The sequence below is a fragment of the Cetorhinus maximus genome, chromosome 1 (assembly GCF_964194155.1).
Source record: "Cetorhinus maximus chromosome 1, sCetMax3.hap1.1, whole genome shotgun sequence".
In the NCBI taxonomy this organism is placed as follows: domain Eukaryota; kingdom Metazoa; phylum Chordata; class Chondrichthyes; order Lamniformes; family Cetorhinidae; genus Cetorhinus; species Cetorhinus maximus.
This window is the reverse complement of record NC_135879.1, coordinates 168,590,360-168,615,899: the sequence shown is the minus strand read 5'-3', so window position 1 is coordinate 168,615,899 and position 25,540 is coordinate 168,590,360. Positions and strand designations below refer to the sequence as shown.

General features: G+C 40.5%; 1 protein-coding gene across 7 annotated transcripts in view; it reads left to right on the top strand.

Moving 5' to 3' along the window:
* The window catches only part of ddx4 (DEAD (Asp-Glu-Ala-Asp) box polypeptide 4), a 169,080-nt gene that overhangs the window by 126,263 nt on the left and 17,277 nt on the right, over positions 1 to 25,540 (top strand). For 5 of the 7 annotated variants that reach the window (XM_078549653.1, XM_078549633.1, XM_078549661.1 and 2 more), the window contains 4 exons: positions 6,267 to 6,412; positions 7,756 to 7,855; positions 19,479 to 19,749; positions 20,069 to 20,176. In XM_078549653.1, the coding sequence (XP_078405779.1) occupies positions 6,267 to 6,412; positions 7,756 to 7,855; positions 19,479 to 19,749; positions 20,069 to 20,176 (625 nt within the window). The remainder of the gene's footprint in view (positions 1 to 6,266; positions 6,413 to 7,755; positions 7,856 to 19,478; positions 19,750 to 20,068; positions 20,177 to 25,540) is intronic. The other 2 variants (XM_078549668.1, XM_078549673.1) reach the window with 2 other exon arrangements.

Genomic DNA, 25,540 nt, shown 5'->3' with positions numbered 1-25,540 from the left:
CCAGACTACATTTGAACCAAGCCCCGACTATTTAATTTTTTCAGTCACAAAATAAAGCCATTTCAACTCTAAGGATAAACATTGGCCATCGTTATTCTAACTTTCGAAAATGACTGGCTATGATTTGTATGTATCCAGTAACTATTAAGAATACGTCCTGTGTTATGCAGAAGAGTGCTGGTAAGCTGTTGAAATGTGGGGCCATTAAATCTTTGTCATAACATGGAAATATGGGGATAGATTTTTGTGTGACCTACAGTTTACTTTTGAACATAGTAGACAACTATTCAAACCGTTGCAAATCTGTAGCAACTGTGTGTGGGTTCTTTTTGAGCTGAGTTTGCATAATAAATTCAATTAAGTTGAATTGAATATTTGGAAATATAAAGCCCAGATTACTTCTCAGATTGTAATATCTAAAGAAAATGATGAATATGATGTTTGGTAATGTTAACCTGAAATGTAGCCAATCATGACCATTAATTTTTCAAACTAATTTTATATAATGTTAATTGTAGGTGCGTGTGTTACTCGCTCACCCATTAAATAAATTTAGATGCAAAATTAGGAAAAATATTTTTAAACAGTGAGTGGTTATGATCTGGAATGCACTACCTGAAAATGTGATGGCAGTGGATTTGGTCGTAACTTTCAAAAGGGAATTGCGTATATAACTAAAGGAAATTTTAAAGGGCTATGGGGAAAGAACAAGGGAATGGAACTACTTGGATATCTCTTTCAAAGAGCCAGCACAGATACAGTGGGCCAAATAGCTGCCTCCTATTCTGTATGATTGTATGATTTGAAATAGTCTGATGATCTGCTTTTGAGGGACAGGATAGATCCAGAAGCTTAAAGTAATTTATGGAAAGGTTTTCTGTTTCTTATTAAGAAACTTAAATATATAACTGGATCAGTGAGAGTAATCAAGAATATAAGGTGCTGATCCTCACTTTGTGATTCATTAACAAGGACAGCCAAGTCCCTCTATACCACAGCATTCTGCGGTGTCTCTCTCCATTTAAATAATAATCTGATTTGCTATTCTTCCAGCCAAAGTGGACAACCTCACATATTTCCAAAGAGTACTCCCATATGCTTTTTTTTTTTGCCCATTCCATTAACCCATCTCTATCCATTTCCGAAAAGTCATATTGAACTCAAAACGTTAACTCTTTTTCTGTCTCCAGAGATGCTGGCAAGACCTACTAAGTCTATCCAGTGTTTTGTTTTTATTTCAGCTTTCCAGCATCTGCAGTATTGCTTTTGTCTGAACCTGTAGCTTTGAGACAACAAGACAAGCTGACCTGACTGAAGCTGCTGGGACTGTATTTTGAGCTTGTGTTGATTTAAATTTGATCATTAACATTTCCTCAGTGCTAAAGCCAAACTTTTAAATTATTGCTGGATTGTGTTCTGCAATGTAAGTGAAAAGCAGCAAAGCTTGAAATACCTAATAACATCCTATTGATTTTTCTATGTTAGAAGAAATGATCTAATTTATTGAGGGGCTGTTATGCAGAGTGTTTTAATTGTAAACTTCTAATGCAACATGTTATTAGTAATTTAAAAGAAGGAATTCTTGCAAGGGAGACTTGTATTCAATCATGTTTTTTGTAGGAAAACATTGGCTCAAAAAATGCTTTTCTTTTGATTGGCTCTTAGAGAAATGATGAGTTCAGGTGCTTATTTTTTTAAACAACAAAATGATAAGATGGATCTCTCTTTTGGGTTTTTAAACTGGAAAGCTTCTCAAAGCTTCCCTGGTCACACCCATAAGGGTAACTCATCCACTAAATTTTCTGCCCAACAATTAGGTAAACATTGGTTAGTCACAGGATTGGATAGTAAGAGATCTAGTTTAACACCATGTATATTCCTACAGCCCACCTTTATTTATATAGCACAATAAAGGCAGCACATACATTTTAAATATAACCTAAAACACAAGTCTGTTTACTGTTTTTAAAAAATAAATTCTCTGTCCAAGTTCCCTAATTATGCTGGTAGTGTGAAACTTTGAAATACAACATTTTTTGACTGCTGATTGCAATTCGCCTTGTTGACTTTGAGAACTGGCCTCGAGCTTCCATTATAATCCTGAAAGAGGAAGCTTCATTCTTGTCCCCTCTTGGCTAGTCGGCCACACAGGGCATTAGTGAATCAAAATCAATAACCTTTTTTATTGAAAGGTTTACGTTTGGCCAGTACTGAAAAGTCGATTCTCATACTTTGGTCTTTGATGTGTAACCAGGTACCTTCTGAACACCCTGGGGATTCTGAAACAGAGGGTGCACCTCCATGTATTTTTCAAGTAACCATTGACCAGTGTCGAGAAGCATAGACAGCATGTCGGTTGCTCATATTTTTGCCGTTAACATATTGCCCTGTGGTGGTTAGTTCCTAGTCAGATCTGTTGTGTGGGAAATATAAAATTGACACCTCTTTGAGGCTTTTCTCAGATAAGTCCTCTGTCCTGAGCTAATGCCTTTCTGCCAGCGACGTGCTTTGCATGTCCTTGTTAACCCTTTGCATATTGTTTCTAGATGTAGAAAATATGCCAATAGCTGAATATGTACAAAAATACTTTTCTTCGTCACGAAATTTAGCTGTTTGATGCACCAGAATATACAAGGAAGCTTTCTCCCAAATGCCAATTATATACTTGGAAACAGGGCTTTAGATATGCTGGATGGGCAGTGAACCACTACTTGTTAAGAGCACCCATGCCCTGAGGCTATGATTATCTCTTAAACTTGATAGATTATTCAGAGCTCTTTTCATTTTGGATTATACAGCAGAGGTTTTTCTCATCTTTCTTTCAGTTTCAGTGGAATCTAAATTGACAGTTGGGCTCTGCATTGAATATGAATGTTAACATGAACATGTAGAAACACATTGAAGTTTACAAAATACAATGTGTCCTTCCAACTTTTGGACCTTCATCTAGCATGGAAGAATCCTTATACTTCAGTTGATGAAATGGGAGAGGGATAGACATTGAAGATTGAACCTGGGACCATCTGGTCCAAATGGTTCAGTGAAACACCTGAGGATAGATTTCTCCATGGGCTTCTCAACCTTGGCAGAAGATTGGGAGCATCCCGTGGAAGTTGCTGCTGCTGTTTACCACTCAGCCATTGCTGGAATATTGCTGAATGCATTTGTTAGGAACTAGAGGTAGTTTAAGTTATATTTGTTGGTGTTAGGAATGAGTTTTAGTTTTTGAGTTTAATTTGTGTTTCTGTATTGGTGTTAAGAAAGGGGGGAACTTGAGCTTTGGTTTCACTTTAAAAGATGTCTGCATTCTAATAAGGTTTTATGACACTTGAAGTGGAGTTAAAACAAACAAGATGGAAAAAAATGTGCTGTTACCTAGCAACAGGGGCCCAGAGAGAGGGACCCACAGAGACAGAGAAAAACAGGTAAGTAGTTTCAGTTCAGTTGGAGCCAGGAGAGGCTGGACACAGCAGAGGGAACTGCAGAGCGAGCAGATTTCCCAAAAGAACCAAAGGGTCCCAAAGCCAAGGAGTGAGACAGAAGGGAGTGATCCCAAGAAGACCTTCTAGTTGAAGAACAGGAGCCTGGAAAAGGTCCTGTTAAGTGAAGTTGAGATGAAGGAGCAGAGGCAGGCTGCAAGCTTAGAGAAAGCTGCAGGATGCAGACTTAAAGCAAAATAGGCTTGCGAGAAGCCAGAAGATCCAAGGAGACAGCCATGGGCCTGTAACTATTTTTTAAAAATATGGGCATGTGAAGCAGTGGTGTTCTGTTGGCGTGCTGAGTATCTGAGAGAGAGAGAGAGAGAGTGCATGGAAGGCAAAGCTTAAATGCACGTGACGATCCAGGGGAGTGGAACAATGGAAGGAGAGTTTGAAAACCTGGAGGTGGACCCTTGTGGAAGGTGTCCAAGAGAAAGCGTTGTTTGGGAGAAGATTTCAAAGTGGGTTCTTTGAGAGTGGAGATTAGAAACCCTCGTGAAAGACTGAGTTCAGTGAGACTGGTTGGCTCACGGTATGGCAAGCGCCTGTGTCGGGGGTGGGAGGGTTGATGAGGGATCCATAGCATCTGTTTGGGGTGGCATCTGTCACTTAGTTTGAGTGTGGTATCTGACCACAGGTTGCCTATTGGTTTACATGGACTGTATACTTTGAATGTGAGAGTATAAGATAGTTTTTGTAACTTGTTAGCCTTATAAATCTGTATATATCTGTAAAGGTATAGTTGTGGGTGAAGGAGTATTGTATTTCATTTTTCTTGTTTAATAAATGTTTTATTCTTTTAATCTTTTGTTAAAAGGTCATCAGCTGACTCTTGTGACTCAGCTGAGTAGCCGTCCTCTACGTTTCTGAACAAAAAATAAGTTGGGATCTATCAAGCCGGGACCCACCCTGGGGAACTGGCTTGTCCAGTAGTAACATCAGCTGGGATCATAACACATTTCTAAAAAAAAAAAAATTTGTTCATGGGATGAGAGTGTTCTTGGCAAGGCCTGATCATATCCTATCATTATTTGCCTTCCTGGAAACTAATGCCATGAGTCTTTGAAAACCATTTAGATGGAAACATTCTGCCTTTCATCGTTACTTCTAATTTTGTAATTTTAAAATTTTGTCTTTTAGCTTTTGATTTAATTTCTCTGCAGTGAGCAATTACCTGCACATAATGTTCAGTTTTGTCATATCGAACAAATGCAGCTTTCTTGACCTTATTTAATTTCTGAAGTTTGGAATTATGCTTTGTGTACTCTCTCCAGAGCAGTAATTTCCTTCTAATTGTATGACAAAACTGCATGAATTATTGCAGTGGTTTAGTTAATAGCTGTCTTGTCTCTTGAGTCTGAATATTATAGGAATTTCCACTCCAGGCTTTTAACGTACCATCAATGCTAATGCTGTGGTGCATAGTACAGTGTTTCTTTAGATTCTGAGGTTATAATCTCACTTGATTTGTGCAATGTCCTTTTGACAATTTAACTTTTAAATTATACTTGTTTGGTGGCTTCATTTTTATTTACTAATGCCCAGATTTTATTTTGATCATGACGAGTTCAGAAACAAATTTGAGTCGTGGGAATGTGAGAACTGGTGTAAGCTATTCGACCCCTTGACTGGCTACAATTGTTGGTTTGATTTGGTAGTTAAAGGATCGGGACTAATGCACTTTATTCCCAAAGATGTAAAACAAAAATTAGGTTGATTTATCAGGCTGAGAGATGATGAAGCTATTTGTTTTGGGTTACTGACATTTTGTTATAGCACTTTTTAGCCAGAGTGTATGGTATTGCTTAACTGGTGGGACTCTTGAGTATCTGGAAGTTACATAACCAACCTAATCCGTATTCGCTATAATGGCAGACATTGAAATTTGAGTTTCTTTCTGCATGAACAGTGTTTCATTTGAGGGCATCAGTTGTTTGGAATACTGCCAAGACCTGCTATGTGACTCTTAGTACTTAACTGATTAAGTGAACCATTGACTTAGCTGAAACAAAAATGCCTGTTTAGCAATGGTAAAGAGAAAAGTGATTTATTGATCTAATCTTAGTCTTTTTCAAGCCTGATTTTGAGATATCTGCAAATGTTTGCCCCTCAGTTTGAGAGATTTGAAGCTGCTAGCACTATTGTATGTATTGAGATAAACTGGTTTTTTGTTCATTATTCTTTAGGCTGTTTCGTGCATATGTTCATGTTTTGGTTCATGAGCATGGATGTACCTGTGAAAACAATTCTGAACAAGGAGCAATGAAAAGTACCTAGAATGTCTGAATTGTAGCAGATTGATCATAGTCATACAGCATCAGTCCATAGAGTTGGTGTTGGCTCTTTGAAAGTGCTATCTAATTAGTCCCAGTCTTTTTCCACAACGATGCACATTTGTATATCCAATTCCTTTTGGAGTCAAGCCTGTTTTCATCAACCTTTTCAGTTCTTCAAATATCAGTTTACATATTTAAAAAAAAAACCTCATCTCCACTCTTGTTCTTATGCAAATTATCCTAAATTTGTGTCCTCCCGTTACCAGCTGATGTGAACAACTTATTTAAACTATCAAAACCCATTAAAATTTTGAACATTGTATATTTTCCATTGACTTTTTCTGCTCTTAAGGAGAGCTGCTGTAGTCTCTCCATTCTTATTGTTTGGATTTATCTTCTGTGGCTCAAAGAACAAAAACTGAGTTTTGAACTAAGTTATTTGGTTGTAAGTATTGAAGCTCAAACTGGTCTAAACGCTTAAGTTTCATGTTGCTTGGTTTTGTTTTAAAAGGCTGGCTGCAGACTTCATGAAGAGTGACTATTTGTTTCTCGCTGTTGGTCAAGTGGGAGGAGCATGTGGTGATGTACAGCAGTCCATACTGCAAGTTGACCAGTATTCGAAAAGGAACAAATTGGTTGAAATTCTCACCAACATAGGTGAGAATGATATTACTTAGTGCAAGGAAAAATAAGTTTTCATGTGCATGTGTGTGTGTGTATTTATTATAAAATTGTCATTTGATCAGCCAGAAATGCATAACGAATTTACTAAAATAATCCTACACTTGATTAAACGGTGTGCAGTACTAGAGGGTGCCTGTGGAGCCATATCCCTGCGAAGAATTGACTTGTTCAAGAAGAAAAAGTAGAAATTTGATAGGTGGCAAGAGTGCCTAATTCTTTGCAATACTACAGTAAGACTCTGTATCCAGAAAAATAGTCCGGAGCAGCTGCATTGGTATCCAAGTTAAAGGAATACTAGAAGCAGAAATACAGAAAGTGAGCAAGAAAACTAATGAGTATTTGTTTTACAGAGAGGACCTACGCCAGTTTAAAATTTGTTTTTTTTTGGAAAACTGCATTTGAACTGAATATTATTTGATGAGCAGATTTTCTTTGATTTTGCTTCCTGAACCCAATTTAATTTTGAAGTTCAAACTTTCAAAAATGCACTTAAGGGTTGTTTTATTTTTATTTCTCTCACTCTAATCATGATTAGATTAGATAATGTATTGTAAATCAAGTTGCCATAATACACTTAGGCCTGAATATAATGCTTCCCCTATCATTGAGCTTTGGGGGCAGCTAGTTAAATGCAGCAGCCGGCCTGTCCACTCCTGCCCCATTATACCAGTGTCAGGCACCCCACCCACCCACTCGTGGGCCATATGAGGCCCTTAAGTGGGCAATTAATGACCACTTAAGGGCCTTAAACTGCCACCAGGATTTTAAACAATGGTGGGAGAGGCCCACATCAAGTGGGCTGGCAGTGGAAAAGGGGGGAAAATCCTCCTTTTAATAGCCTTCTTCCCATGTGTAAGGCTTTACATATTCCTTTTTTTTTCCCTCCTTCCCCTGCAATTGTTCCCCACAATGGCGTTTCAAACCCCAGCCCTACAACTCCCTCACCGGGGGTTGGCACTCTGCAAGACACCCAACCATGACCATATGATCCAGCTTTGTGGACTGGAGAACTTCCAGCCAATCAAGAGTTTGGAAGCTCAGAGGTGGGACTTCCTGATCCAGAAGGCCGGACGTCCTGCCTCTAGCCTATTAAGTTAAATGGCTGTACAGCAGCTGGCATTTCCCTCAGCGGGCTACCCCGAACATTTTAGCCGATGGCAGCAGGGAATCCGACGCCTTGTATAATTAGACACTGAACTGCTTTGTTTGACAGCAAAGGGTAATTGGGATTGTCACCAGATGTTAGTACAGAAACGGTTTCTGGCACCTGTTGGTATGTAAAAGAATGGTTTCTTAATTTAAGCAGTGTTTTACAGGTATTGAACGGACTATGGTTTTTGTTGATACCAAACGAAAGGCTGATTTTCTTGCTACTTTCCTTTGTCAAGAAAAATTCCCTACAACAAGTATTCACGGGTAAGATCTTGTTAATTGCTTCTCTCGAATTTATTTATTGCTGAAACAGAAACAAAAATTGCTGGAAAAACTCAGCAGGTCTGACAGCATCTGTGGAAAGGAAGACAGAGTTAACGTTTCGAGTCAGTATGACTCTTCATCAGAACCATCAGAGTCATACGGACTCGAAACGTTAACTCTGTCTTCCTTTCCACAGATGCTGTCAGACCTGCTGAGTTTTTCCAGCAATTTTTGTTTGTTTCAGATTTCTAGCATCTGCAGTATTTTGCTTTTATTTATTGCTGACTTCCTTCCATAATTCTGGCTGCCTTCCATAATTCTGGCTATCTTTGACTGGCAGCACTGCTGGGTATGTTCTTCTTCTAGCATTATACTATGCTTTGGTTCAGCTGCTGAAATGAATGGAAAAAAAATGTGTTGCATATGGAACATCAGTAAACTTCAATGCAAATAATGACTCCTTTACGACACACTTGCATCAATAATCCAACAAGCCTGAAAAATATTCATATTTATTGCATGGCAAAGTAATCTAGCTGAAAACCTGATCACGTAAGACTTGGTGATAACAATCAGAAGTCCTCCTTGCTGGAGGAGGAGTGAAGTTGTATTTTAAGATACCTGGTTGGTCGCCTCATTATTTTTGTTAGGCGCCTGTTTTTGTGCAATACCTTTAAGATTCCGTGCAAAGAAATTTTAAAGGAGGTTACTTTTAAGTGGCATGCACAGTACCTTTGGGGTTGCTGTGCATGCACACATTGGTGCCGTCTGTATCTCTTAATGAAAGTCACCGCCAGTGTTGAAAAGAGAAGAAAGAATTGAGAAATAGTTGGCTGAATTCACTGTTGTTCCTTCTCTTTTCACTCCCTCTTGACCCATGACAGTGGTCAAAATTAAGACATTTTGACTAAATTTTATACACAACCTAGGATAATGTTTCTACTAAAGCTTTTGGATTTTTTTGTGAATTTTAACAAAATGCTTTTTATTTTTTAATCTTAAGCTAGAATGTCATGTTTTTAAATATAGCCCATTATGTAATGACCATCTAGATGGCACCAACCTGCCTGCAGTATTTTATTGCCCAAGTCCGTAGCGAACATGTCTGGGCACGTTTTTCTTATGTGACTGTGGGAGAGGGAGTCAGAGATTTTTGTTTTTTTAACTATTAAATATTTGCGATCGTTTACTATCTCAGCATATATAAATGCCTTCCAATAGAACAAAATGTCCCAAGGTATTACATCAGTGTTATCCATCAAAATTTGACACTGAACCACAGCAGGGGCTACCAGGGCAGATGGTCAAAAATGTGGTAAAAGTGGTAGATTTTATGAAATATCTTAAAGGAGAGGGGAGAGGTAAAGAGGCAGAGAGACTTAGGGAGGGAAATCCAGAATTGGGGTAAGTTAGCTGAAAGCACAACCATCAGTAGTGGGGTGATTTTAAAATTGGATAATGGGTAAATAGGATTTGATGCATTTTAAGATGCAGGCAACAGAGGTTTGGATGACCAAGTTTATGCAGGGTGGAAATGGGACGCTGGCCAGGAGAGCATGGACTAGTCAAGTCGAGAGATAAAGAGATGGATGATGACTTCAGCAGCAGATGAGCTGAGGCATGGAAGTAGGCAGCTTGTTGATAGTGGATATGTGGTCAGAAGCTCATCTTGGGTGTCAAAACACAACGCTAAGGAAATGACTGGTTTGGCTCAGCGTCAGACGTTTGCCAAGGACAGGGATGGGACTGGAATTTGTAGCATGGACTGTTTCTTCCCTATATAGTTAAATTATTTTGCTTAATTTTAGCTAACATGGCTCAGCTATTCACAAGCATGCATGTATAATGATATAGAACATCATAATCCATTATTTGTTGAGTTAGGGCAGCATCTTGGTAGAAGTAATTAAGCTCTAGCTTTGTTTGATTGCTGAGAAACATGTTATTATATCTATTTAGAACAAAAGTTCACCCCTCATTCTTAAACTCCAATGACTATAGACCTAATCTGCTCATAAGATAAACTTTTCATCCCAGGAGTTAACCTAGTGAGCCTCCTTTGACCTGCCTCCAATGCAAGCCTATCTGTCTAAGGGGACCACAACTGTACACAGTGCTCTAGGTACAGACTCGCCAATGCCCTGGTACAGTTGTAAGACTTCCCTACTTTTTTTACTCCATCCTCATTGCAACAAAGGTTAACATTCCATATGGCGCCTTAATTACATGCTGTACTTGCATACTGAATTTTTTGTGATTAATGTACAAGGACAGCCAGGTCCCTCTGTATCGAAGCATTCTGCAGTGTCTCTCCCCATTCAAATAATATTCTGCTTTTTATTCTCCCTGCCAAAGTGGGCAACCTCAACATTTTCCCACATAATACCCCATCTGTCAATTTTTTTTGCCCACTCGATTTAACCCATCTCTGTCCAGTTCTGAAGAAGAGCCCTCTTGGACTCAACGTTAACTCTTTTCTGTCTCTACAGATGCTGCCAGACCCGCTTAGATTTTTCACCACTTGGCAGATGCTGGAGATCTGAAATAAAAACAATATTTTGCATTTATTAACCCATCTCTATCCCTTTTGCAAACTTTGTATCTCTCCTCACAACTTGCTTTCCTACTGATCTTTGTATCATCAGCAAATTTGGCAACAGTGCAGTCAGCCTCTTCATCCAAGTCATTAATATAGATTGTAAATAGTTCAGGCCCCAACACTGATCCCTGTGGCACCCCACTAGTTAGTTTGCCAACCAGAACATGACTCATTTATCTTGACTGATTCCTGTTAGTAAACCAATCCTCTGTCCATGCTAATGAGTCATCCCCAACATAATGAGTCCTTATCTTGTAGTGACCATTTTATGTGGCACTATATCGAATGCCTTTTGGAAATCCAAGTACATTCCATCTATTGGTAACCCTTTGTAAATAGGAACATTTACAAAGCTGGGTCAAAATCCTGGAACTCCATTCCTAACAGCACTGTGGGTGTACCCACACCACATGGGCTGCAGTGGTTCAAGAAGGCAGCTCACCACCACCTTCTGAAGGGCAACTAGGGATGGGCAATAAATGCTGGCCCAGCCAGTGAAGCCCACACCCTGTGAATGAATAAAAAAAAGGAACAGGAGAAGGCCATTCAGCCCATCAGCCTGCTCCGCTATGCAATACGATCATGGCTGACCGAACACTTCTATGCCTTTTACCCACACTATCCCCATAACCCTTTACATTATTGTTAATCAGAAATCTATCAATCACTACCTTAAACATACTCAATGACTGAGCTTCCACAGCCCTCTGGGGTAGAGAATTCCAAAGATTCACAACCCTCTGAGTAAAGAAATTTCTCCTCCTCTCGGTGCTAAGTGGCTTCCTCCTTATTTTGAAATTGTCTCCTGCTCTAGACTCCCAAACCAGGGGAAACACCTTACCTGCATCTACTTTGTCTATTCCTTTAAGCATTTTGTAGGTTTCAATGATATCACCTCTCATTCTTTGAAACTTGAGAGAATACAAGCCCAGTTTCCCCAATCTCTCTTCATAAAACAGTCCTGCCATACTTGGAACAAGTCTGGTGAACCTTCGTTGCACTCCCTCTGTGGCGATAATATCCTTTCCTGAGGTAAGGGGGACCAAAACTGCACACACTAAGCAGGTACGGTCTAACCAAGCTTCTATGCAATTGAAGCAAGACATGACTGCCCCCGTACACAAACCCTGACAAAGGTTAACATTCCATTAGCCTTCCTAATAGCCTGCTGCATGTTAGCTTTCAGTGACTTGTGGACAAGGACACCCAGGTCCCTTTGTACATTTTTTTTTATTCATTCACAGTGAACTTCACTGGCTGGGCCAGCATTTATTGCCCATCCCTAGTTGCCCTTGAGGAGATGGTGGTGAGCTACCTTCTTGAACCTCTGCAGTCCATGTGGTGTAGATACACCCACAGTGCTGTTAGGGAGAGTGTTCCAGGATTTTGACCCAGTGACAGTGGAGGAACGACAATATAGTTCCAAGTCAACCTCCAGGTGGTGGTGTTCCCATCTATCTGCTGCCCTTGTCCTTCTACATGGTAGTGGTCGTGGGTTTTGAAGGTGCTGTCGAAGGAGTATTGGTGAATTCCTGCAGTGCATCTTGTAGATGGTACACACTGCTGCTACTGTGCGTTGGTGGTGGAGGGAGTGAATGTTTGTGGATGTGGTGCCAATCAAGTGGGCTGCTTTGTCCTGGATGGTGTCAAGTTTCTTCAGCGTTGTGGGAGCTGCACTCATCCAGGCAGATGGGGAGTATTCCATCACACTCCTGACTTGTGCCTTGTAGATGGTCGACAGGCTTTGGGGAGTTAGGAGGTGGGTTACTTGTCACACGATTCCTAGCCTCTGACCTACTCTTGTAGCCATAGTATGTGGCTAGTCCAGTTCAGTTTCTGATCAATGGTAACCCCCAGGATGCTGATAATGGGCGATTCAGTGATGGTAATGCCATTGAACATCAAGGGATGATGGTTGGATTCTCTCTTGTTGGAGATTATCATTGCCTGACACTTGTGTGGCGCAAACGTTACTAGCCACTTGTCAGCCCAAGCCAGGTCTTGCTGCATTTGGACATGGATTGCTTCAGTATCTGAGGAGTCATAAATGGTGCTGAACATCGTGCAATCATTTGCGAACATCCCCACTTCTGACCTTTATGATGGAAGGAAGGTCTTTGATGAAGCAGCTGAAGATGGTTAAGCTGAGGACACTACCCTGAGGAACTTCTGCAGTGATGCTCTGGAGCTGAGATGACTGACCTCCAACAACCACAACCATCTTTCTTTGTGTTAGGTTTGACTACAACCAGTGGAGAGTTTTCCCACTGTTTCCCATTGACTCCAGTTTTGCTAGGGCTCCTTGATGCCACACTCTGTCAAATGTGGCCTTGAGGTCAAGGGCAGTCACTCTCCACCTCACCTCAGGAGTTTAGCTCTTTTGTCCATGTTTGAACCAAGGCTGTAATGAAGACAGGAGCTGAGTGGCCCAGGCAGAACCCAAACTCGGTGTCAATGAGCAGGTTATTGCCAAGCAAGTGCCGCTTGATAGCACTGTTGATGACCCCTTCCATTACTTTACTGATGATGGAGAGTAGACTGATGGGGTGGTCATTGGATGGGTTGGAATTGTTCTGTTTTTGGTGTACAGGACATACCTAGGTAATTTTCCACGTAGCTGGGTAGATGCCAGTGTTGTAACTGTACTGGAGCAGCTTGGCTAGGGGCACAGCAAGTTCTGGAGCACAAGTCTTCAGTACTATTGCTGGAATATTGTCAGGGCCCATAGCCTTTGCAGCATCCAGTGCCTTCAGCCATTTCTTGATATCATGTGGAGTGAATTAAATTGGCTGAATACTGGCATCTATGATGCTGGGGACCTCTGGAGGATGCTGAGATGGATCATCCACTCGGCACTTCTGGCAGAAGATTGTAGCAAATGCTTCAGCATTCTCTTATGCACCGATGTGCTGAGCTCCTCTATTTGTGGAGCCGCCTCCTCCAGTGAGTTGTTTAATTGCCCACCACCATTCACAGCTGGATGTGGCAGGACTGCAGAGCTTAGATCTGATCCGTTGGATGTGGGATCGTTTAGCTATGTCTATCACTTGCTGCTTATGCTGCTTGGCATGCAAGTAATCCTGTGTTATAGCTTCACTAGGTTGACACCTAATTATTAGGTATGCCCAGTGCTGCTCCTGGCATGGCCTCCTGCACTTTTCATTGAACCAGGGTTGATCCCCTAGTTTGATGGTAATGGTAGAGTGGGGGAATATGCCGGGCCATGAGGTTACAGATTGTGTTCAAATACAATTCTGCTGCCGATGGCCCACAGCGCCTCATGGATGCCCCGTCTTGAGTCGCTAGATCTGTTCAAAATCATGTGTCACACAACACGATGGAGGGTATACTCAATCTGAAGGTGGGATGTCACCTCTACAATGACTGCATGGTGGTCACTCCTACCGATACTGTCATGGACAGATGCATCTGCGGCAGGCAGGTTGATGAGGGTGAGGTCATGTATGTCTTTCTCTCTTGGTTCCCTCACCACTTGCCGCAGACCCAGTCTAGCAGCTATGTCATTTAGGACTCGAGCTCAGTCAGTGGTGGCGCTACCGAGCCACCCTGGTGATTGAACTCTCCCGCCCAGAGTACATTCTGCGCCCTTGCCATCCTCAGTGGTGTTCAACATGGACATCAGTTGAGAAAGGGAGGTTTCCTTTCCCATGTTTGACCTGATGCCATGAGACTTCATGGGGTCCAGAGTCGATGTTGAGGACTCCTTGGCCTTTCCTGCCGGTGGGGCAGGACATAGCCAGAGATGATAATGGTGGTGTCTGGGAATTTATCTGCAAGATATGATTCCGTGAGGATGACTGTTAGACTGTCGCTTGATTAGTCTGTGAGACAGCTCTCCCAATTTTGGCACTAGCCCCAGATGTTAGTAAAGAGGACTTAGCAGGGCTGACAGGGCTGAGATTGCCATTGTCGTTTCCAGTGCCTGTTTCATTTCGATGCCAGTTTTTGTGACTTTGTAGGGGTTAGTTAGTAGCTGAGTGGCTTGCTAGGCCATTTCAGAGTCAACTGCTGTGGGTCTGGAGTCATGTGGGTAAGGACCAGATGGGTTTTTACAACAATCAACAATGTTTTCATGGTCATCATCAGACTTTTAATTCCAGATTTTTATTGAATTCAAATTCCACCATCTGTCGTGGCGGGATTTGAACCCAGGCCTCCACAGCATTACCCTGGGTCTCTGGATTATTAGTTTGGTGACAATACCACTGCTGTACATGCTCCATATAGTTGTAGCTCGGTGAAGTTTCTTATCAACACATATAGTGTAAGTCAGTGTTTTTGTTGAATTTTAATGTTTAAGCCGAAGAGCAGCACCAGTCGGCCCATTTTGGTTATTTTTTCTCTCCCCCCCCCCCCCCCTTTCTGGGGGAAAAAAGGAGTCATGCTGTCTATTTTCTGACAGACTACCATTTCACCTTCTAAAGCTGCTCTAGCGACTGTTATTTGCAGAAGTGCCTTCTTGTGTCTTGAAGCAGCTATATGTAATCCTTTGTTGTTGGCTGTTACTTGGGGAAGGGGGTGGGGTAAGAATTATTTTTGACTAAGCTCGGTGTGAATCACTTGTGACCACAACTTTATGGTCTAATATGAGTTGATGAAACATGTTGCCAAACCAGTTTCTGATTCACCCTTACCAAGAGATTTGAGACTTTCAGGGGTAAGCATATGACTTGAAAATGTCATAATCCCAAATTTATGCATGCTAAATTACAATTTTACAACCTTCATGATAACAAAAAAGCTGCCCCAGAGTAACCAGTTTATAATTTTGAGAACTGCTGAAAAAAGGGACGTCAAAGCTTTTCACCTTGCACTCATTGGGACCCTTCAAGAATACCTATATAAGGGGAAACCAACAATTTATACTGTAAGAGAAGAGAATGCTAATTGGCTGGCAAGTGGACTCTGGTAGAGGTGTTGCAATGGAGAATGCATCAGTTGATGGTGATTGACAGTTAACTATCAAGTATTGTTGGAAATTTAAAACTAGGTAGCTTGATCCTGAGTGGTCAAGACATTGCGCTGAGGAAGAATCAGGGAATGGCTGTTTAAGTGATTTGTTTAACTGAAGCAGGTGCAATGTGTGTATACACATAGAAAATATGAGTAGGTTATTCAGCCTGTTGAGCCTGCTTTCCATTCAGTATGATACTCTATCTCTACGCCATACTCCTGCTCTCTCCTCGTACCCTTTGACACCTTTAGAGTCTAGAAATTATCTGTTTCCTCCTTAAATATATTCCGTGAAGGCTGTGATAGAAAATTCCACAGGTTCACCGTCCTCTGAGTGAAGAGGTTTCTCCTCATCTCTCTCCTAAATGGTCTACCCCGTATCCTGAGACTTTTTTTCATCCATGTGGATGTCGCTGGCTAGGCCAGCATTTATTGCTCATCCCTAATTGCCCTTGTTCAGGGAGTATTTAAGAGTCAACCACATTGCTGTGGGCATGGAATCACATGGAGGCCAGACCAGGTAAGGATGGCAGATTTCCTTCCCTAAAGGACATTCGTGAATCCAGATGGGTTTTTACAACAATAGACAATGGTTTCATGGTCATCAGTGGACTTTTAATTCTAGATTTTTATTGAATTCAAATTTCACCATCTTCCGTGGCAGGATTCGAACCTGGGTCCCCAGAGCATTACCCTGGGTCTCTGGAGTACTAATCCAGTGACAACACTGTGTCATCGTCTCCCCCTGTGACCCCTCGTTCTAGACTCCCCAGCCAGAGGAAGCATCTTCCCTGCATCCAGTCTGTCCAGCTCTGTCGGAATTGTGTGTGTCTCAATGAGATCCCCTCTCATTCTTCTAAACTCCAGTGAATAAAGGCATAGTCGGCCCATTCTCTCCTCGTTTGACAGCCCTGTCATCCCAGGAATCTGTCTGATGAACCTTTATTGCACTCCCTCTCTGGCAATGTGTATCATTTCTTAGGTAAGATCATCAAAACTGCACACACTATTCCAGGTGTATTCTTACCAAGGCCCTGTACAATTGCAATAAGACATCCTTGTTCTTGTACTCAAGTCGTCTTGCAATGAAGGCCAACATACCATTTGCTGCTTTAACTGCTTGCTGTACCTGCATGCTTGGCTTCAGTGATTGATTGATGTACAAGTGCCTTTGTACATCAACGTTTCCCAATCTATCACCATTTAAATAATACTCTGCCATTCTTTTTTTCCTACCGAAGTAGATAAGTTCACACTGTATCTGCCATGTATTTGCCCACTCGCTCAACCTGTCTAAATTGCCTTGAAGCCTCTTAACATCCTCCTCACCATTCATTCCCATCAAGTTTTGTGTAGTCAACAAACTTGGAAATATTGCATTTGGTTCCCTCATCCAAATCATTGATAGATATTGTGAATAGCTGGGGCCCAGGCACTGATACCTGCGGTACTCCACTAGTCACCGCATGCCACTCCGAGAAAGACCCATTTATTTCTACTGTTTCCTGAATGCTAACCAATTCTCAATCCATGACAATATATTACCCCCAGCGCCATGTGCTTTAATTTTGCACACTAATGTCTTACGTGGGACTTTATCAAAAGCTTTCTGAAAATCCAAATACACTGGTTTTCCCTCATCTATTCTGCTTGTTACATCCTGATAAAAAAACTTCAGTAAGTTTGTCAAACATGATTTCCCTTTCACAAATCCATGTTAACTTTGTCTAGTCCCGTTGATATTTTCTAAGTGTCCTGTTATCACATCCTTTTCTAATAGATTCTAGCATTTTCCTTTCTACTGATGTTAGGCTAACCAGTCTGTAATTCGCTGTTTTCTCTCTCCTTCCTTTTTTTTTAAATAGTGGGGTTATATTTGCCGCACTCCAATCTGCTACGACAGCTCCAGAATCTACAGAATTTTGGCAGATGACAGCCAACACATCCACTGTTTCCATCCTTTAGTACCATGGCATGTAGATTATCGGGCCCTGGGGATTTATCAGCTTTCGGTCCCATTAATTTCTCCATGTTTTTTTAGTAATACTTATTTTCTTCAATTTCTCCTTCTCACTAGACCCATTGTTCCCTAGTATTTCTGGGAAGTTATTTGTGTCTTCCCCCATGAAGACAGAACTAAGTAGTTGTTTAATTGCTCTGCCATTTCTTTGTTCTCTATTATAAATTCTCCTGTTTTGGACTCGTAAGGGACCTATATTTGTCTTCGCTAATCCTTTCCCTCTAACAAGTTAGAAGCTTTTATAGCCTGCTTTTATGTCCCTTGCAAGTTTACTCTCATATTCTATTTTTCCCCTCTTAATCAACCTCTTGATCCTCCTTTGCTGAATTCTAAACTGCTTCCAATCCTCAAGCTTGCTACTTTTTCTAGCAACTTTTATATGACTCATCGTTGGAGCTAATACTGTTTTTAATTTCTTTTGTTAGCCATGGTTGGGTTGCTTTTCCTGTTGTGTTTTTGAGCCAGATAAGAATATATAACTCTTGCAATGCCTACATTTGTTCTTTAAATATTAGCCATTGCCATTCCACCACTATGCCTTTTAATGAAGCTCCCCAATCTATTTTAGCCAACACGCACCTCATATAGCTTCGCAGTTTCCTTTGTTTAGATTTAAGACCATAGTTTCAGATAGGACTATCTATCATGTTATGGTCACCGTTCCCTAAAGGACCCTGCACAACAAAATTATTAATTAAATCCTTCTCCGTGCACAATACCAAATCTAGGATAGCCTGTTCCCTAGTTGGTTCCTCAATGTACCTGTCTAAAAAAACACCTTGCGCACACTCCAGGAATTCATCCGCCACAGTTTTAACACTAATTTGGTTTGACCAGTCTATATGTAGATTAAAGTCACCCGTGGTTACTGGAGCACCCTTGTTACATGCATCTCTAATTTCCCATTTAATGCCATCCCCTACCTTACCACTACTGTTTGGAGGCCTATAGATCACTCCCACTATTGTTTTCTGCCCCTTGTTGCTTCTTGGCTCCATCCAGACTGATTCTACACCTAGGTTTTCTAAGCCTATATCCTCTCTGTCTTGCACTGGTTTCATTCTTAACTAACAATGCCACCTCACCCCCTTTTTTGCCTGCCCTTCTTAAATATAGAGTACCCTTGGATTTTCAGTTCCCAGCCTTGGTCACCCTGCAGCCATGTCTCCATAATCACAATCATTTTGCACCTGGTTTATATCTATTTGCATTGTTAATTTGTCTACCTTATTGAGAATGCTTTGTGCATTCAGACACAGTGCCTTTAGACTTTGTCTTTTAACATTTTTAAGCTTTTTTTTGTACTATGGCCCTAATTGCTGCTCGCCCAGACAACTACCAGTTTATAATTCTTGAAATAGATGAGATAATGTAAAATTAACACAGCAAAGAGGTCATATCTCTTTTAATATCAAATTGCCTTTCATGAGAATTTTGACACAGATGATGAAGGTTTAACATTTAAAACCTTTCCAGTTACTTATCACTTGGCGAATGAAAAGGTTTTGTGTGAGCAATGAAGCTAAGTTCACTCATTTGGACGAAAGCAAAAGACTGCAGATATTGGAAACCTGAATAAGAATAGAAAATGCTGGAAATACTTAGCAGGTTTGGCAGCATCTGTGGAGGAAGACAGAGTTAACGTTTTGGGTCGATGATATCTATATTAATGACCTTGGGATGAAGGGACTGCTCATCATGGCTGATCTCCTACCTCAGCCTCCTTTTCTTATGTGACCCGTCTATTCCCATAGTATCCAAAAATAGAGCTTGTTGCATGTGTGGTATGGGGATTGGGTGTGGTGGGGAAAGAGTGACTGGATAGGACCTTTCAAAACAATGTGAAGCTGCTTTGTTTGACTGATGGCACTTGGATGTGGTAAAACAATTCCGGAATTGCTGCACTTTCATTGAGCCATTACCAGTTTGCGTAAGTAGGATGCATTGTACAAACAAATGTGTGATTCTTGCTGTGCATAAACAAGGATTTTGCAAAACTCAAGTTTTTTTTTTATTGTTCTGTTTGGCAGTGATCGAGAGCAAAGGGAACGAGAGATTGCACTTGGTGATTTCCGTACAGGGAAGTGTCCTGTTTTGGTGGCCACAGCAGTAGCAGCTCGAGGGCTGGACATTGAGCATGTACAGCATGTTATTAACTTTGATTTGCCTTCTACCATTGATGAATATGTTCATCGCATTGGACGTACAGGCCGCTGTGGGAATGTTGGCAAAGCAATATCATTCTTTGATTCAAATACGGATTTGCCAATAGCACGTGCTCTTCTAAAGGTTCTTTCTGATGTAAGTACTGCAGAAGTATCATTTGACACTTTTATGGAAAGTAACATCACACAGCTCAAGTAACTCGATTGTCCATAAACCTTCCCAAGTCCATTTGTTGTGGATCCCACATTGTTCAGAATTAGAATAGGTTAACCCATTGAACTCTCGTTTTGAGTTGGGTATTTAATGGTATTCCCTTTTTTCAGTTTATCATTGAAAACGGGCTGCATTAGGATGTGAAAAATTGAAGGAAGCAAGAAAATAGAAGTTTGTTGATGAATCCGTTTCTAGCATGAGTTTTCAGTTTTTAGTATTTACATTGAAACTATTTCTATAGGCGCAGCAGGAAGTTCCTATATGGCTAGAAGAATTTGCTTATGCTGCTCATGGGACCAGTTACCATAATCCACTTGGAAAGGTGTTTGCTTCGGTAGATACTCGCAAGGTTAGTTTGATGTACTTGTCTTTTAGTCACCTGTGAACTGAAGTTGAATACTTTTTTTTTAAACCTGGTGAAAGTTTTATGGCAAAAGATCTAATTCTTACTACGCTTTTTGGGACTCTTCCCAAGCATTTTGGAACAGAGAACAAAAGCTTTGACATCATTTTAAATGTGCGAAGTCCAATTGTCTTTGCTGATACTTGGCTACTGACCTGACCTTTAAACTAAAGCCCATGGTGTAACTTTTGAAAGTCTAATGTCCTGTTTGCGCTATGTCTTCCCCTAGCGCAGCTTGTGCTACTGAACACTGAGATGGTGGGTGTTTTCTGTTGTGCCAGTGGTCATGGGAGGAAGTGCAGCTGAAATTTTTTTTGGCTGATGAAACTAAAAGAAGGTATATTTTACTGGAGTAGAATGGAGATCTGCACGCCATCGTCTCTACTCTTATGTGATTGTTCTTGGCTAATTCTAACCACTTTTCTTGCAGCTGAATGATTTTTATTCCTGCTGGAGCAGAAACAGGGTATCTTAGTCAACCTGACTCTGTGGTGTGAAGTGGATGTTGCGTCTTTGTGACATTAAAGGAAATGTACTATTCACAGATTTCATGAATGATCAACTCGAACGGTCTTTTAAAAAAATTTTAATTTCTCAGTTTATTATTTTTGTTTGCTATTGCAATTGATAAATGCTTTCCTCTTAATGGCTATATTTTTTAAAAAATCCATTTCCTATCCAATTAGGAATAAATAATTCAACCCCTTGGCCTTTTTTTCCTGAATTCTCACCCTTGTTTTCAACCCCCCCCACCCCCTCCCCTCCCCTCCCCTCCCCATGGTTCCCCTGTCCCTATCTTTAACCTCCTGTACCCTACAACTCTGACATCTGTGGGATGACCATGCTTTCGGCTGCCAAGCTCTGGAATTCCCTTCCTAAACACCACCTCCTCGCTCTCCTACTTTGACATGCTCCTTTAAAACCTACTGCATCTGCCCTAATATCTCCTTATGGACGGCAATGCTCTTGTGAAGTACCTTTGGGCGTTTTACCATATTAAAGGCGCTACATAATTATGTGTCTGTTCAGTTAGATTGTTGTTCATCTGAACCTCCACTCTATTTGGTTTCTTTCCTCTATCCCCTGACACCTTTTTACCTAACAAATCTAATGATTTCCTGTCTTGAAGATTTCATTTGACTCTGTATACAGAGCCTTTTTGGGAGCAAGTTCCACCTTGGTAGGAATTGATGAATAATGCTAATTTTTGAGACATGATTAGTCTCATAACTGTCCCTTCCTTGATGTATAAAGGATCATTTTCAGCCTATCTATATTCTAGAGTTGTCCATTATGATGAGAAGTTTGTTTTGTTTCCGTTGATTGCATCCCTTTGTAATCTAAAATACTGCACTGATTTTTAACTGTTAACGCAAAATCAGGGCTTTCCCTTTTATTCAAAAAGCCACAAACTTGGAGAGCTTCCAGGGTTCAACTGAATTTTACAAGCAGCGGCCTTCCTTTTCATCAGTCAACTATAGTTTTTCTATATTCCTGGTTTTATTTAGTATTGTGAGCCAATGTTTTATTATATCCCCTTCAAGTTTTAGTTTTAATCACTCAATCCACAGAATTATTCTTTTTGACTTGTGGGAATACATCTATTTTGTTTTTTTTTATCTGTTTTGCATCCAAAGTGAGATTTGCTGATGATGGATTGTCCTGTTTGCCAACTTTTATGCCCAGTTAACTTGCGTCCTATCCCTTATTTGCATTTTTCTAGTTCAGCTCCCTTGGGGAAAATTTTCCTTTTTCTATTTTTACACTGAACCTAACTGTATTCTGGTCACTTTCGCAATTGTTCTCTTAGTCATTAGTGATTTGACTTGTTTCATTTCCCAGAACCAAACGAAGCCATTCTTGCCTTGTTGAACTAAAACCACGCTAATCTAGGGAAGCTGTCTCAAAAAGCATTCCCCACTTTGACCACACATTACTGACGTTTACCTTGGCTTAGTTAAATCACCTAATCTTTTTGCTCTTGCTCTCACGAAACTCTAAAGTATGACTCTTAAATCTCCCCATCTCTGTTTCTGCTGTCTGATTTCTATAATGCTCACCGAACTGTAATTCCCTTCCTGCCCCTTTTTACTGTATTGTATATCTTCTGTCTTAATTCAACCCCCTCATGGTCTTTGCAGTGCTGTGGTAATTTTTAAAATTATTAATGGCATCCCTCCCTTTTAATATTTTGTCCTGCAAATGTTTTTGGGGTTATTTAATTTGGATGGGTTTGGGAGCTTTAGCCTTATTTGCATTTAAGCAATTGTATGTCACATCTGCTGACATTGGTGCTTCACACACTCTCCAATTTTGTTTGAATGTTGTGTGCATTTATGCATACCACTCGATCCGGACTCCAATTCCTTTGGATGGCCCTTCCCCGTTTTTCTTTCTTTATCTTTTTGACATATCTTCCATAGCAATGTTTTTAATCTCATTACCTGTGCCGCACTTTCTGTTCTCTGTAGTATTTTACTACTTCAACTAAGTTGGCTGCTCCTGTTGTTTTTTTTTGTTTATTTTTGTCCTGCTGCCAGGCCCAGGCTGCCATGGGATAAAGGTGAACTTCCCTACTTCCTTCCCAACAGCCCCCCCCTCCCCACCCACACACACAGGCATGCATGCAAAAACTTTGAGAATTGAGGTCCTTTCCCAGACATGTTATAACCATCCATTACAAATTCCTTGGCAGGTTATCAGAGTGGTAGTCATTTGATATTGATGAAATTTCCTTCTGTTCTTGATTATCCATGATAGTTAAGTTTCATTGAGAATCTGGTCAGCAGGCCAGTGGTGCTGCTCCCAGTACAGGATGTTTGGCTGGTCACACATAAGGGTGGTATTTTATCAATTCAATAAGGCAGGTAATGAGATTATTCATAGTTCACTTGCTTTTTTTTGTAATGTTTATTAACTTATATTATTTTTATAGGATCATTCAATTGTGGGAGGTGGGAGATGTTGGCATGGTTTAAATGAATATCTTTTGCAAAGTTAGACACAAAGTAATGCAGACATTCTAACTGGGTGTGAAATATTGGATGGGATAACTATAGTAAGAAGTATTAAGGGGTTTTAGCATCTTTGAAAGTGGAGAAATCGCCATGCCAGGATGAAATGTATTCCAGGCTGCAAAGAGAAATGAGGAAGAACATAGTGGGGGCTCTGTCATTTTCCAATTCTCTCTGGCTACAGGCATGGTGCTGGAGGATTGATAATGTTGTGCCATTGTTTAAAAAGGGGGGAAAGGGATGGGCAGAATAATTACAGGCCTGTCAGCCTAACCTCAATAGTGGGCAAATTATTATTGGAAAAATATTTGAGGACAGTATAAATTGTTCTTTAGAGGCATGGATTAATCAAGGACAGTAAGTGTGTATTTGTTAAGGAAGTAGAGTCTGACTAACTTGATTGAAATTTGAGGAGGTAATGCGGAGAATCAATAAGGGTATCATGTTTGTGGTCTGCATAGGTTTTAGCAAAGATTTTGACAAGGTTCCACTTAGCAGACTGGAAAATTTAAAAAACCGTGGGATACAAAGAAAAGTGGTAAAATTGATTGTGGGGAACCTTGGAATGTATGTCCACAGATCCCTGAAGGTAGCAGATAAAATAAAGTAATTAAGAATGTGTACAAAGGCATATGGGATACTTAGTTTCCTTTATTGAGAATTAGAATATAAGAATAGGGAGGTTATGCTAGAACATGATAATACACTAGCTAGGCCACAGCAAGAGGGCTGCTTATAGTTCTGGTCACTGCATTACAGGAAAGGTGATTACTGTAGCGAGCCTATGGGGAAGATTCAGTTGGATGTTCACCAGGTCTCGAGAATTCCAGTTGAGGGAAGGTTGTATAGGCTGGAATTGTTTTCTTTGGAACGGAGGAGGCTGAGGGGAGATTTAATTAAAATGTATGAGGAACTGAGATATAGTGGACAGGAAAGACTTAGCAGAGAGGTCAATAACCAGGGGTCATGTATTTAAAGTAATTGGCAGCAGAATTAGAAGGGAGTTGAGAATTTTTTTTCACCTAGCCTAAAGGGATGTTAGAGGCAGAAATCCTCATTGCATTAAAAAAAATATACTGGTACTTCAAGTACTGTAACCTACAGGGCTACAAACCAAGAGTTGGAAATTGGGATTTGGCTTGCGAACTCTTTCTTGGTGTTATGACACACCAGTTGGTAAAGGCTGAGTTGTTTGAATCCCAGAGGGAAACTTGAAAAACTGTCATAACCTATGTTTTCAATTGATATGTTTGAGATACAGCTCTGAATTCAGGAATAAGACCACCGAGCCCCACGAGGGTTTTTATATAAAACCAAATTAAACATTTATTAGTTTAATAACAAAATAAACATATACACATGTCTACAAATTACTACCACAATAACTTTTTAAACAAATCCCCAAATTAATCACTCCCAGGTAAATCTCCATCAAGGCAACAATAACCCATAGACTTTAAACAGGCACCAGGCAAAGCACATTTGACCGTACGAATTCAAAATGAGATTCCTTGCAATTTGGTTCCTTTGCAGACGCAGTTGTAGGCTTACAGGCTGGTTAGATCTTAAATGCATCTGATTTACACAAACTCCTGTCTGTTTATGCCTAACTTTTCCTTTGAATGTAAATTTTCCATGGTAAACATCACACCTAACAACATTTTCATCCACTAATTTTATTAATATAAGCACACTGCTTGGTGTCTCCCAGCTAGGTGCAAGATTTTACTCCCACTCTTGAATGGTTTATTCAACAAATGCAAATTCACACTTGAACTTCCTTACCTTTATCTAAATAACATCTCAAAACCACTCTGCATCAAAGCATCCAGACTAGCTGGCTTTAATCCAATTAAGACACACAGACCCTCTTTTAAAAAATAATTTCCAATCACATTATAGACATTAATCTCTTCATGACACTGTCTTGCCACAGTAGTTACAGGGCTTCGGTGAGACCATAGCTGGAATACTGTGTGCAGTTTGGTCTCTATATTTTAGGAAGGATATACTTGCTTTGGAGGCGATACAGTGAAAGTTCACTAGATTGGTCCCTGGACTGAGAGTTGTCCTGATATTGAGAGGCTGAGTAAATTTGATCTATACTCTGGAGTTTAGAAGAATGAAGAAATGAGGTAATTCAAGGTAGGATATGAAACCATGTACCCAGATTATCAGCCTGGACCTCCTAAATTACTAATCCAGTGACATTGCCATTACGCCACCATCTCCCTGTTAAATGGTCTACTCCTCCTATTTCTTGTGTTCTTTTGTTTGGCTGGTATAGATTCCCTGG